The sequence below is a fragment of the Sapajus apella genome, unplaced genomic scaffold (genome assembly GCF_009761245.1).
Source record: "Sapajus apella isolate SASKATOON/1434 unplaced genomic scaffold, GSC_monkey_1.0 scaffold34, whole genome shotgun sequence".
NCBI classification, from domain to species: domain Eukaryota; kingdom Metazoa; phylum Chordata; class Mammalia; order Primates; family Cebidae; genus Sapajus; species Sapajus apella.
The window spans coordinates 15,346,924-15,362,334 of record NW_022436974.1 but is presented as its reverse complement, the minus strand read 5'-3'; the positions used below and the strand labels follow the sequence as shown (position 1 = coordinate 15,362,334).

The following is a 15,411-nucleotide window of genomic DNA, read 5'->3' as shown; positions in this document are numbered from 1 at the left end:
CACACACACACACACACACACACAGAGAGAGAGAGAGAGAGAGAGTGCGCGCGCGAAAGGGAGGGAGGGAGGGAAAGGAGGAGACAGAGGGAAAGAGAGAATCAAATGCAACTGTTTAGGATTAAAAAAACAGAAAAATTAAACATCAATAGGAAGATCAGATAAATTGTTACATATAACAAAGTACAATACAAACATTGAAAAGAATAAGAGATTTTATGCAAATACAACATATTAAGAAAAATATGCATGGTTTGATCCTGAACTTCTATACAAGCCAAAATAATGTTGAATAACTGCATCAATACCCCACTCCTTCTAGAGCAGGGGTCAGCAAACTTTTTCTTTGTAAAGGGCCAGATGGCAAATATTTTAGACTTGGGCCATACAATCTCTGTCACAACTACTGAACTCTGCTGTGGTAACATAAAACAACCATAGATAATATGTAAACCAGTGAGCTTAAATGTGTTCCAATCATACTATTGAGAAAACTGAAGTTTGAATTTCATATAATTTCTATCTGTTACAAAATAGTATTTATTTTCAACCATTTAAAAAATATACAAAAATGGGCAATGAGCTGTAGTTGGATAATCTGTTCTAGGCTATAAAATATCTGTAAGAGTTACTGAATGTTTACTTAACACTTACTATGTGCTATACATTAATAGGCAATGGGGATACAGCAGAACAAAAGAAACCTAGTGCCTGCACTGAAGAAGCTTAAAGAATAGCAATTAAACAATTTAAAGGAAAAATCTATTTCAGCATGAAACTATCACAGTTCCATTCAGTAACTTGAACTTACAATCTCTAAATCAAAATTTCAAAATAAAGAAGAATAAAACGTTGTAAGATAGATGCCCCCCACTTCCAAAAAAAGAACAGAGTTGAAAATACGAACTTCTAACATATTATAAATAAATGACAAAGCTAGCAGTTTGGTTCAATTCATGGTTATTAAAACAAAAATTCCAGGGAACACAATGCCCTTGGGCAACAGCTACATAACAGGCTATTTTAAGTGCTATTTAAACTTCTTACTTCTAAATAATTGTCATGCTTTGAGTCCTATTAAATAGACAGAAGTAAAAGATTAAGTTGGCTATTCACTAAAAAAAAAATCTCTGTACATTTTTAAAATCTAAAAGCCATTCTCAAAAGAAAACAGATTTTCAGATCAATCCCTTTACCATTTTAGCTTATATATCTTAATATTCCAGAGTTACAGAAGCACTTAAGAAATAAATCTAAAACAGTCATAAAAATCAAAAAGTAATTTGACTTGAGGCTACTCTATAGAAAATCCTTAGCTATATAGGATATCAGTATAAAAAACTAGAGTGTGTGAAAACTTAAGGATAAAAATTCTCATGAATTATAACGACCACATTTTTTAAAATCTTAAATTACAAAAGCATAATCAACTTACATTAAAATCAAGAAGCGCATCCATTTGATTCTGAATAATTGGTACAGTTTTTAGGAGTTTTTCTGTGTTCATTGTTCTCATAACTCCATCAGCCCTGTTATAAAAAAAAAAAGAGAAATAAACAAATGAATCTGCAATTAAATCTACATTTCAAACTCCCCCTGGTTCTCTACTAAAACAGAGAACCAAGTTGCTATCTAATGTCACCTATTTTTAAGTCATTATAGAACCTGAAAACTCAAGCAGAGATCATATAGAGAAAACCAAAAACAGGCAACACAGTATGTCCAATATCAAGGTACTTATTCAGAACTAAAAAGAACAAGAAGACATAAAACACGAGCTGTAAAAACAAAAGTTTACATTATACAGCAAGGTCTATAGCACACTTTTCACATGAGGAAATGATCTGATCCTCAAAATCATTGGTGTGTAAAAAGCAGTTTTATCATTATTATTACAAATAATCATATGCCTGAAGTCACTAAACAGTTAAACACTATGTAGCAGGGAGTTAAAAAGTCTTAAGAGTACTGCTTTATTTAAAGTATTTTATTCGACCAGCTGCGGTGGCTCACGCCTGTAATCCCAGCTCTTTGGGAGGCCGAGGCAGGTAGATCACCTGAGGTCAGGAGTTCAAGGCCAGCCTAATCAACATGGAGAAACCCCATCTCTACTAAAAATACAAAATGAGTGGGGCGTCATGGTGTATGCCTGTAATCCCAGCTACTCGGGAGGCTGAGGCAGGAAAATCGCTTGAACCCAGGAGGCGGTGACTGCAGTGAGCCGAGATCACTCCATTGCTCTCCAGCCTAGGCAACAAGAGCAAAACTCTGTCTCAAAAAAACTCAAAAAACAAAACAAAACAAAATAAAAAATAAAGTATTTTATTCATGACCCAAAAGCAATGGCTTTTAATTCAGAAATTATAACTAAAATCACTTTATTACAAAATAAAGAACAATTTTACCATGTCATTCCAATCTATTAAACAAGAGATACCTTCAGTGGACAGTCTTAAGCTATAAAAAGCAACAACAGTGCTTTGCAGGACACAACAAAGTTTAAACAACAAATACTGGACCGCCTTAAGTAGTCACCTGTTGACCAACTTTGGTCTAACTCTCCCTAATGTGTTAACCTATGGATGCCTATTTCCTCTGAAGTGCTAAACAGCATTAGCTGTAACAAGCTGCTGGAGCTTGGGATGAGTACACCAGCCCTTCTTTTGCAACTCTTCTTATGTAAGTAATTTTTTGACCTCTGGTTACTTCTCCATCACAGAAGATTTGAACATTGGCTCAGTCTTTCGTGTCTTGATTAACTTCCACATCTACTTGGACAACCAATCCAACATCTTGATGTCAAAAGCCCTGATCCTAACCTTACTGCCCAGAAACCAGAGCATCCTATCCCTCACCCCTGAATGGGGGCCAGGGGGAAGGTGAAATTCAGACACCTTATTCTGTGACAATTACCTTTTAACCTTTCAGCTGCTTTGGTCACATAACCCTGTGGTAAAAAATATTTGACCTCATCAGAAATGTCAATGTTTCAACTCTATCACTATCCACATTGATCCTTTCTCATTTTTACTTTCTTCATCTAGTTTAGAATTCCACAGATCATTATTATAATCAGTCCCTTACAAATACCTTTAACTTTCTTGTACCTCTTTTCTTCCCTGCATTTCAGTCATCTGGCAAATACACAATCCTGGCTGAGCAAACACCTAACTCATCCATACCTGTACACACATAGCTGAGTGCTAGTAAAGAAAAAGGTACAACTGGGCAAATTGGTAAAACTATGAATTCATGATCATCAACCTCAAATGGATACTCAACATTGCCAGCGATCCTCTTAGCCTTCTCTAACAAACTCCTCTCCTAAGTATCCTCAAATCCTATGCTTGTATCCCTACGTGAAACATGTAAGCTCTCAGCTTATAACTCCCAAAATATTTCATTCTGGAACAGAAAATAACAGAAAGAGATTGTGTGGTCTTCTTGCTGCCCAAACTATGTTTCTATTTAAAAATGGTTGGCATCTACCTCATGTTTTTCCTACCATGGTAGATTTCAAATGAATCCAAGATTAAAATATAAAACACTGAATTCATAAATCTATCTGATGAAAACATGATAATTAATCATTTTAGCTCACTCTGAGCTTGCCTGAAAGATAAAAACATAAAAATAGATAACGATTTTGATCACCTAAGATTGTATTGCTTTTAACAATGGCTGGGGAAAAAAAAAAAAAAAAAAAACAGAGAAAACGCTCATAACCTGTAACAATTTATTTTCCTAATACACAAAAAGTTCATTTGTTGAGTGTTTGTTATGTGCTAAGCATTACATACAATATCCCATTTAATTCTCACAACAATCCTGACAGAAAAGTACTAATTAAAACTTCATTTTACGGATGAAATAACTCAGAGTTTAAGTAAGGCCTTCCCAGTTTCACCACAGCATAATAGCATGGTACAAGGGGATATAAGTGTGCCAAGATGTTGATCCTTTTTAACCCTTTAGCCTCAAGTCGTCTCTTGTATAAAATAGTTTGTGTGCTACCATGTGAAAGAAGTTTAGCAAGCTGATGAATACCTAACAAAATATCCTTGGTTTTAGAAAACACTCACCGAAGTAGTAAAAGATATAAACTATATAAGGCATCAGGTATGTAACCCACTCTCAAATAGTTCAGAAAAAAATGTGTGTGTGCACCTGTGTGAATATACACAGAGAATGCAAATGTGGCAAAATGTTAAAAACTGGTGGTTCTGAGTAAAGTATACAGAAGTTCTTTCTAATATTCTTGCAACATTTCTGGAAGTGAAATTATTTCAAAATAACATTATTTTTTAAAAGTCAGTAAGCTAGCTAAAGCATCTTATTAAAGTCCCTCATCTGACTGGTATGAAGGTAGAATTCAAACCTAGATTCATCTGACTGAAAAAGCTTTTGAGTTCTTACCACTATCTAACACAATAGAAAAGAGTGAAAAACCCAATAGAGAAGCTGGCAATGGACATCAAAAGACAATTAATAAAATAAGTATGGTATTTAGAAAGGAAGGAGGATGAGGGGGAAAGATTGCTTGAGCACAGGAGGTCAACACTGCAGTGAGCTGGGAATGTGCCGCTGTACTCCACCAGGCTGGGTGACAAAGGGAGACCCTGTCTCAAAAAAGTGAAAATAAAAAACAAAAACAGGGCAAAGAGTTTGAAGAGGCATTTTTTTGAAAGACTACATACAAATGGTCAACAGCACATAAAAACATGCTCAATATCATTAGTCATCAGGGAAATGCAAACTAAAAATCAGAAGACACTACTTCACACCTATTAGGATGGCTATAATTAAAAAAAAAGGCCGGGCGCGGTGGCTCAAGCCTGTAATCCCAGCACTTTGGGAGGCCGAGGCGGGTGGATCACGAGGTCAAGAGATCGAGACCATCCTGGTCAACATGGTGAAACCCCGTCTCTACTAAAAATACAAAACATTAGCTGGGCATGGTGGCACGTGCCTGTAATCCCAGCTACTCAGGAGGCTGAGGCAGGAGAATTGCCTGAACCCAGGAGACGGAGGTTGCGGTGAGCCGAGATCGCGCCATTGCACTCCAGCCTGGGTAACAAGAGCGAAACTCCGTCTCAAAAAGAAAAAAAAAAAAAAAAAAAAAAAAAAAAAAAAAAAAAACAGAAAATAACAAGTATGGCCAGAACAGTGAAAAACTGAAAGTGCCATACATGGCTGGTGGGAATGTAGAATCATTCAACTGCTTTGAAAAATGATTTGGCAGTTCCTCAAAATGCTAAACATAAGAGTTACCATATGACCCAGCAATTCCACTTCTAGGTACGTACTTAAGAGAATTAAAAAGATAATCCACATAAAATCTAATATTCACAGCACCATTATTCCTAAGTCAAAAGTAGAAACTATTCAAATGGCCATCAGCTGGTGAACAGATAAACAAAATGCAGTATATGTCCATATAGTAAAATATTATCTGGCTAGAAAAAGGAATAAAGTACTGATATATGATATAACATGGATGCTATAATGTGGACATATTATGCATCACAAAGGCCACATATTGTATAATTTCATTTATATAAAGTTTTCAGAATAGGTAAGCCCAGAGCCAGGATCTATGGGAAGAGGGAATAGAAAATGAATGCTAACAGGTATAGGGTTTCTTTCTGGAGGTGATAAAAATGTTCTGAAATTAGATAGTGGCAATGTTGAACAACTTTGTAAATACACTAAAAACTACTGAATTATACACTTTAAAAGAATAAATTTTGTTATGTGAATTATATCTCAATAAAGACGCTATAAAAAGAACTTAAAAACAAATCCTACCACAGAGAATACCTGATACACCTCATCAAGGAAAAATGAGGTTCATCTTTTAAAACTGGCTAAAATTTTGTAATTTATAATCTAATAACTTCTATGTTTTACCTTTTTAAAAATTCAAATCAATTAGATACAAAAAAAGCTTAACTCACCCTCTCTTCACTTTTGTGAAATCAAATGCAACTTGTCTGTACGAAACTGCTTTTTCATTTAAATATCTACTATACCGCCTAATAAATGTAGACATGTCATATCCTGTAAAACAAAAAAAAAAAAGAAAGCTTTTATAAATGATTAAAATCCCAATATGCCTACGAAAACAAGTCATTGTATCCAATGACTATAATGTCTTGATACCACAATTCAATTTAGTGATGTAAATTAAGCAGCTAATGAATGACACTGCCATTAAATTCTCTTAAAATTTCATATTTAAGTCGGGAATGTCCTATACAGCTTTAAAAAAAACCTCTTCCCTTAGAACTTCACTAAAATAAGAAGCTTTTTTTGTTTCTCTCAATATTCCTATTCTTTATTCATCAGGAATTGGAAAAACATGTTCTCTTATACAACTTGATAATCTCACTACTCAAATTTAACATCCTATGGAACCACAATCCCATTCCTCAAATCAAGTAACTTTATATAATTTTGATACTCCTGAAATCTTTAGCTATATTTAGAACCATAACTTATATGCGCCAACCTTATAAAAAGTACAGACAATTACTGCTTAGTATAATAGAAGAAATGACAATATGCAAGTTTAAGGTGAACAAAAACAATTATATGAATGTTTTCAATATAACTTTCTAAATAAATACATAAATCATTTTAAGATTTTGTTTCATCATGACCCTGCTTTGAAAACTTCCGTAACATAACATCTAATCAATATTAGTTTTTTTTTAAACACCAAACTCTTTGTGTTTTAGTTATTGCCTGGCTCAAGGAAGTCTATAGTAATTTTTGCTCCTCAATGAAAAGTGGACCCATTTTATTTTAACTCATATTCATCTAACAAATTTAATTACTTGGTGATCTTTGATACTTTTAAAATACCAAAACCACCCAAAATGTAAACTAACTGGATTTTAACATCATCAATTCATTTATTTAGCAAATATTTAGAGTGCCTATTAAGTACCAGTGGAGAAAAATCAGTGAACAAAATACAAAAAAAATTAATGCTGTCATATGGCTTTATATCTACTACTGTACAGGTGTTATATGCTCACATTCCTCAGCTCTTTGGTTCACATGGTTCTACCTACTAGACCCCATCATGAGAGGGCAAATACCTCTCCTCCTTCAAGGCTCAACCTCTCCTCTACATAAGAAGAATGAAATTCTTAAAACCTTATCACTATAATTGCTTAATTTCCATCTTAAGAAAAGGAGAAATCAGATGCTGATAAAACACAAAAAACCCACTTGGATATATGCATAGACTCTGCCTTTAAAGTTAAAATGAACTGAATGAAGGAGGAAGTGAAAATAAAGGGTGGGCAGATAGTTTCTTCCATGACTCTAAAAATGAAGATACTCCATTTTAATCTATAATATATATCTGGCTTCTCTGTTTAAGATATAGAAGAGGCCAGGTGTGTTGGCTTATGCCTGTAATCCCAGCACTTTGGGAGGCTGAGGAGGATCGCTTTAGGCCAAGAGTTCAAGAACAGCCTGGTCAACAGAGCAAGAACCCATCCCTACAAAAAAATTAAAGAATAAAAAAATTAGCCAGGCATGCTGGTGCACATCTGTAATCCCAGCTACTTGGAAGGCTGAAGGGAGGACTGTTTGAGCCAGGAGTTCAAGGCTGCAGTGAATTATGATCATACCACTGTACCCAGCCTAGGTGACAGAGCAAGCTGGTCTCTTTCAGTCCAGCCTCAGCAACAGAACCACATTCTGTCTCAAAAAAAAAAAAAAAAAAAAAAAAACAAAAAAAGGGGAAAAATGATTTAATTTTTTTTTTAATTTAAAATTCCACAAATCTTTTCTTTTTTTCAGGCCTCCAGAACAACCACAGCTCAGGCCCTCATTAACTGTCCAGATATTTCTAGATAAGCAGAACAACAACTGAAACAGTTTCAGCATCTTCAAGATTTGGTCTACTCTGATCTAACTTGACTAAGCTATGATGCTTTCCTTATAACACATAATCCCCTCTCCTCTCCTCTCTCTACTGCATTATAAAATCCCAATTCTATAAAAATTTTTTGTGCTTGAATTTGGCTCTGAACGCCTTCTTGAGGGGCTATGTGCCACTACATGTTCTCCAACACAATTCATATATATTCTATTCATATTCATTTGCTCTATAAATCTTAAATATTCATAACCATGGGAACGACTTTCACATCTGTGTATCTGTGCTTACTTTCACATCCATGTATTGTTCCTGGGCACTTGTGCCTAAGCCAACTCATCTTCTCAACCTTCTCTTGAAGCCCAGCACAAACCTCATCGTCTCTAAATATATTTCCCTGACTGAGCCTGCCTCACTGTTGAATATTCCCAACTCATTTGGCATATCCTTTCAAGTTCTCCCTGAAGCTGACATTCTATAATGCTAGAAGCCTAGTTATAGAACTAAGTAAAACAGATTCCATTAAGACAATGTGCATGGACAGCTATAACCACATTATGTCCATTTCAAGTTACTAAATAAAAACACGTCAGGCACGGTGGCTGACGCCTGTAATCCCAGCACTTTGGGAGGCCAAGGCAGGCAGACCACAGGGTCAAGAAATCCAGACCATCTTGGCCAACATGGTGAAACCCTGCCTCTACTAAACTACAAAAATTAGCTGGGCATGGTGGTGCACACCTGTAGTCCCAGTTACTTGGGAGGCTGAGGCAGGAGAATCGCTTGAACTCGGGAGGCGGAGGTTGCAGTGAGTCGAGATAGTGCCACTGCACTCCAGCCTGTCAACACAGCAAGACTGTCAAAAAAAACTACAGCTATGGATATGAATGAACATTTCATCTCAGTAAATTACATTATATTTGCCTTAGCTACTAAAACCTGCAATATTCCAACTACATTTCTTGGAATGAAACACAAAATAATACAATAATGAAAGCAAATATCTACACAGCACTCTCTCTCTCTCTCTCTCTCTCTCTCTCTCTCTCTCTCTCTCTCTCTGTGTGTGTGTGTGTGTGTGTGTGTGTGTGTGTGTGTGTGTGTGTGAGAGTCTAGCTTTGCTGCCCAGGCTGGAGTCCTGTGGCATGATCCTAGCTCACTGCAACCTTCGCCTCCTGGTTTCAAGAGATTCTCCTGCCTCAGCCTACCGAGTAGCTAGGATTACAGGCGTATACCACCAATCCCAGCTAATTTTTATATTTTCAGTAGAGACAGGGTTTCACCATGTTGGCCAGGCTGGTCTCAAACTCTTGACCTCAAGTCATCCACCTATCTCAGCCTCCAAAAGTGCTGGGATTACAGGCATGAGCCACTGTGCCCGGCCTTATATAGCATTTCTTTTGTTCCAGGCACTGTTCTAAGCACTTTGTAGTAATTAACTAGGTTAAGTCCCACGTCAATATTATTGGGTAGGTACTATCATTATTACTGAATTCTACAGATGCAGAGGTGAAGTAGCTTGCTCAAGTTTCTATAGCTGGTAAGTGGCAAAGATGAGATTCAAACCCAGACAGTCCAGCTCCAGAATTCATGCTCTCAAATAACTAAGCTATACTAACTCTCAAAGGGCTCTGAGTATCTAGTAGGAAAATTAATATTAACCTACAAATTAAGACAGTCTTTTCTTTCCTACAACCTTCACTAAAATACAAGGTTTAAAGTAGCACATGTTCTAAAAGACAGAGTTCAACTTTGGAGTTAAGTAATGATGTGGGTGTCATTCTTTTGATTTTCTATAATGAAAAAATTATCTTTACCTTGCAATCCACTTTTATCCAAAAAATTGCTTAAGTTAAACAACGTGTTTCTTGAAGCCAAATACTGAATAAAACGCTGGAAAAAAAAAATAATTACATCATATTAAGGTACTGCCATCTCGCAAACTCTAATTTGAAAATTTGGAGGAAAAGTTATGGTTAACGCATTTCATTAAGCTTACATAGTTTAAATTTCTCATCCTTACTCCTCCCATTAACTAGTTACCAAATCTAAAAACATAATACATGTTTTCACTAGCATGGGAGAATTTATTAAAGCCTAATGCCCACAGGTACATTAGAATATTAAGTCAAAATAATAAAAGCAAATAGGCAGTGGAACCAGTAGTTTTGGTTTTATTGTAGCATACTAAAACTATAGCTAATCATATTCAGCTGGCATCTGTATTTTAAATGGTCATCTGGTTTTGGCTTTTTAAAAAAACAAAATACTTCTAAGCACACCAGAAAGCAATACATATCCTCTTACCCATTGCCCAGATTAAACAAGTTCATATACTCACGTCAGATCTTATATATCATCAAAACATTACAGACTCCATTGAAGACCCATGCCTTCAATTTCATTCCCTTCCCTCCCTCTTAAGAGGTGAGTACTTTTCTGAAACAGGTATATGTTACTTTCACACAGGTTTTCACCATTTTACTAGATATACAAATATCTATAAACTATAAAACTGTTTTCTATTTTTAACTTACACAAATATCATAGTGTACTTACTCTTTTGCAATGAGTTTTAACTCAACTTTTCCATAAGAATTATCCCATTTAACATTTTATTTTAAATGATGTTCTCATATTCCAATGAAAACATCATTATGAATGCATTTGTTTATTATGGATATACCTTCTAATTTTCACTATTATTAACAAAGTTGTATTGACATGTTTGTTCTTGGTCTCCATGTGTACGTATATGAGTTTCTAAGGATATATACTTAGGGATGAATTACCAGGCAAGTACCTATGTAAAAGTTCATCTTCTCCATACTGTCAAAATGCTCTCTAAAGTGCTTACCATAGTATAAGACCTTAACTCTCCTTTACATACAGTCTCTAAACAGCTAAAGAAATGTCTTTCAACTTTACTTCATAGGACTCCTTTTCTTTCTTCTTTTTTTTAAATGCATGCAGAGGGTAATAATCAACTAGGATGTACACCATCACCTCCGAAATCAGTCTTTTTTTTTTTTTTTGAGACAGGGTCTTGCTCCGTACAGGCTGGAGTACAGTGGTGTGATCACAGGTTACCACAGCCTCCATCCTCCTGAGGTTCCAACAATCCTCCCATCTCAGCACACAGCACCACCCACCATCCACCCCTCACCCTCGCCCCCAAGTGGCTGGGACTACAGGCCATGCACCACCATGTCCAGTTCATTTTTTTTTTTTTTTTTTTTTTAATTTTTTGTAGAGACAATGTCTTGCTATGTTGCCTAGCTGGTGTTGAACTCCTGGGTTCAAGCAATCCTCCCACCTGGCCCTCCCAAACTGTTAGGATTACAGGTGTGAGCCAATGTGCCCGGCCCTCAAATCGGTCTTGTTCAACTGAGATCACCCCAAACTAAACGAACCAGGATTCTGAAAACCAATTTGTAAACTGAAGACTCATACTTCACCATTATCCTAAAACAATGTTTCAAAAATAGACAATGTTAGGCTCTATGATTTTAATAGATTTTGATAAGACTCTACTTTACCTCTGCATTCTAAACTAATGTGAATAATTTAGTCTACCAGGCCATTTCATTCATGATTTTAGAGATAATAAATCTAAGTTTTCCTTTTCATTTTATTAGTCCTTTCCACCTTCATCATATTTAGCTGTAAAGACATAGATGGCTTTAATCAAGTTTTAATTTTGTTTTCAACAGCATCCTAATGATATTCAAAATGGTATTAAATGGAGCACCATGCCAACAATCTGGCAAGTAATAAAGCTTCACAGGTTCCCATTTTGGGTCATAAGTGGTAACTTGGAATGCATTATCCTAAAACTTGATTTAAAGAATGGCAAAAGCCGGGCGCGGTGGCTCACGCCTGTAATCCCAGCACTTTGGGAGGCCGAGGCGGGTGGATCACGAGGTCAAGATATCGAGACCATCCTGGTCAACAAGGTGAAACCCCGTCTCTACTAAAAATACAAAAAATTATCTGGGCATGGTGGCGCGTGCCTGTAATCCCAGCTACTGGGGAGGCTGAGGCAGGAGAATTGCCTGAACCCAGGAGGCGGAGGTTGCGGTGAGCCGAGATCGCGCCATTGCACTCCAGCCTGGATAACAAGAGCGAAACTCCGTCTCAAAAAAAAAAAAAAAAAAAAAAAAAAAAGAATGGCAAAATACTGATCAAGGTGGAAGATGGGTGATTAGGTACATAAGCATTTGTTATACCATTCACTCTACTATCGTGTCTATTAGAAACTTTTCATAGCAAAATGTTTAAAGAATATATTTCAGATTATTTTATCCAAAATGGTTTAAATATAGTAAATCCATGCTTAGTTCAATACTTCGCTTTTCTAATTTCATCTACAAACTTTTAACTCTACATTTTCATGTATTCATCACCTAATGGCTTGTCATACTATAATAAGGGCATTGGTCAATTCTATTTACCCATGATTACTAAGAAAACTAAAGCTCCAGAAGTGACTTACCCAAGTCACCCAGTTGGTTAAGTAGACAACGGTACAGAAATAGCAACCTGCCTGGTGTCAAGGGTCTATAACACAACATTCATGCAGCCTTAATCTTTTGAGATTTTTCTCTTGTGGCCAGGTTTCTCAACCTGAGCACTACTGACCCTCAATCAGATAATTCTTTGTTGTTGGGGACTGTTCTGTGCATTATTATAAGATGTTTTGAAGCAGCCCTGGCCTTTACCTACTAGATACCAGTAGCAACCCCTTCAGTTGTGACAAATGTCTTCTAAGGGAAAAAAAAAATCAACCTCCTTCCCCACTGTTTGAGAACCCCCGCTCCATGGTATTCTGATCACCAGAGCACAGTGAAATCCTATGTACAGCCTCTAACAAATTAATGACACCTCCCAATGGGAACCCCTGAGGGTTGTACAGACTATCATAAAAAATGAGCAGACCATGGAATTTGCTTTAACTACGTACAGGAAACTAAACATAAGTTTATCAAAAAAACACACTAAAATGCTATCTTTCTCCCTTTGTCAGTCAATTCTATGAAATGACTGTCAACTTTCTGTTTTGTCTTTATTAATATTGTGCCTCTAGTACTACCAATTACCTTATTTACAGCCTCGGAAAGCCCTCACTGACACTTTGTTTTTCTGGCACTGCAGTTGGTTATATTTGCAGTTTTTTTTTTTTTTTTTTTTTTTGAGACGGAGTTTCGCTCTTGTTACCCAGGCTGGAGTGCAATGGCGCGATCTCGGCTCACCGCAACCTCCGTCTCCTGGGTTCAGGCTATTCTCCTGCCTCAGCCTCCTGAGTAGCTGGGATTACAGGCACGCGCCACCATGCCCAGCTGATTTTTTGTATTTTTAGTAGAGACGGGCTTTCCCCATGTTGACCAGGATGGTCTCGATCTCTTGACCTCGTGATCCACCCGCCTCAGCCTCCCAAAGCGCTGGGATTACAGGCTTGAGCCACCGCGCCCGGCCTTTTTTTTTTTTTAAATAAACTACATCAAATAAAGAAGAAGAAAAGTACATACAAGCTTGGAATTCTTCAGAATAATCATAATCTTAACTAAACATATTCCTGGTAAAAGTAGAAACTATTAACCTAGTTAAGATGTTTCAAGTTACACTTAAGCTAGTATAGACAAACTGGTATAAATAAATTAGAAAGCAAATGAGTAACATAAGTCCTAAAAATAGTCGTGTCTGTTGACTTAGTGATTACATTTCAGGTAACACTTGGGGGAAACCATTTTTAAAAATTAAAAACTACAAATAAAATCACTCAATGTGGTGGTATAACAATGAATCAGAAAACTAAATTTCCAGCAAGAAAAATAGTTTAAAAATTGTGAACTATATAATCAATCACATAGTTACTAAAGGTACATATAAAAAATATACAACATGGTGATGTTGATAGTGTATTATAGAAAAAGCTAAAAATAATATTTTATCTAAAGTATGATTATAGCCATTTTAAAAATACAAATAATTTTGGATAAGAACCAGAGGGAAGACTAAAATGTGCAAATAGTAAGATGTGTTGGAGTAATAAAGTTGTGGGTAAATTCCTGCTTTAATTTTGAACTTTAATAATGCTGTACCGGTAGCTGTCAAAAAATAGTTTTGTAACTGAAAAACCTAAAATAACATGTGACGTCATGGATGTCAGAAAGTCACTATGTTCAGAAAACTAATATCAAGAACCAAAGTCCTTTCTCATCTCTAAGAGGGCTGTTTTCCTGGGCTACATTTTTCTAAGGCACATAACAATGAAGATTTATCTACTTCCACTCAAATGTTCTTGAAAAGCTCCTGTTAATACAATTTTACAAATAAGTTTATTGAGCTGAGAAAACCACAAGGTTAAGAACCAAAAAATTAGCTCTTAGGCTATCATAGAAAACAAGATGATTGTCTCAAAACAGAAAACTGCAAAAGCTTATGTATCTTATTTATTATCCTTTTAGGCAACAAAGGCTTCAGACACACCTCTCTGCTGAAGAAGCCACTCTTCAGTCAGTCCCTCTCATCAAATGCCATCTTAGTCCTAAATATCACAGCTTTGAAGCAGGCAAAGTGCTTCCAATTACAACTATATGAGATCATAAAAGAACTGGACGCTGGATGCAATGGCTTACACCTGTAATCCCAGCACTTTGGGAGGCTAAGGAGCAAGTATCAATTGAGCCCAAAAGTTCAAGACCAGCCTAAGCAAAGACGGAAAGACACCATCTCGACAAAAAAATTTAAAAGTAAGCCAGGCATGGTGGCATACACCTGTAATCCCCAGCTACACGGGAGGCAGAGGTGGGAAGGGCCCTTGAGACCAGGAATTTAAGGTAGCCTGGGCAACAAAGCAAGACTCTGACTCAAAAAAAAAAAAAAGAAAGAATCTAACTGGGCTATAATAAAAGAACAAACGGATATAGACAAATATATAGTCTATAAACAAGACCAGCAAAAACCAGGGTTGCTTACGGACCCATTTCTAGCAATTAATCTTTGCTTCTTAATCCATTATTGATGTCCTCTGTGCTCTGACCAACTTTTAGCTTTCTATACATCAAATTGCAGGGTCTATAATTATATTTCTGGCTAGGCACCTTGCCCTTTGTACCTGGAAGCTATTTCTGAAGTTTCAGTAAGAGAAGCTAGCAAATAATAAGTCATCACATCAGTCTGCTTGTTCATCAAACATTCTGCTTACCTCATTTCCATACACCATCAAATGATGCGTTGTAATGAGAGATTTGAAGACCACCACCCAACTACTGTTAGTAGTTCTTTCAAATAAACTGTCTGCCAACTGTGGGATGTTCACATTCATCTCATTTGTGCACTGAATTAAGTCTGCAATAAAAAAATTTTAAATAATTAATTTCCTCTGTGGTTTTAATTTATTGTTAATACCAGATTTGTATATAAACCGGCAAAAGATTTAACACAAAATGGAATAGTAATAGATAGTTTGGAGATGTTGTTAAAAATCTCTCAAGAGCAATTGAGACTACCAT

General features: G+C 36.2%; 1 protein-coding gene across 27 annotated transcripts in view; it reads right to left on the bottom strand.

Moving 5' to 3' along the window:
- Positions 1-15,411, bottom strand: part of PICALM (phosphatidylinositol binding clathrin assembly protein) — a 113,031-nt gene that overhangs the window by 55,155 nt on the left and 42,465 nt on the right. For all 27 annotated transcript variants that reach the window (XM_032295865.1, XM_032295874.1, XM_032295862.1 and 24 more), the window contains exons 2-5: positions 15,105-15,247; positions 9,715-9,790; positions 5,958-6,060; positions 1,436-1,529 (exon numbers count right to left, since the gene is read on the bottom strand). In XM_032295865.1, coding sequence (XP_032151756.1) covers positions 1,436-1,529; positions 5,958-6,060; positions 9,715-9,790; positions 15,105-15,224 — 393 coding nt within the window. In that variant the 5' untranslated portion in view covers positions 15,225-15,247. The remainder of the gene's footprint in view (positions 1-1,435; positions 1,530-5,957; positions 6,061-9,714; positions 9,791-15,104; positions 15,248-15,411) is intronic.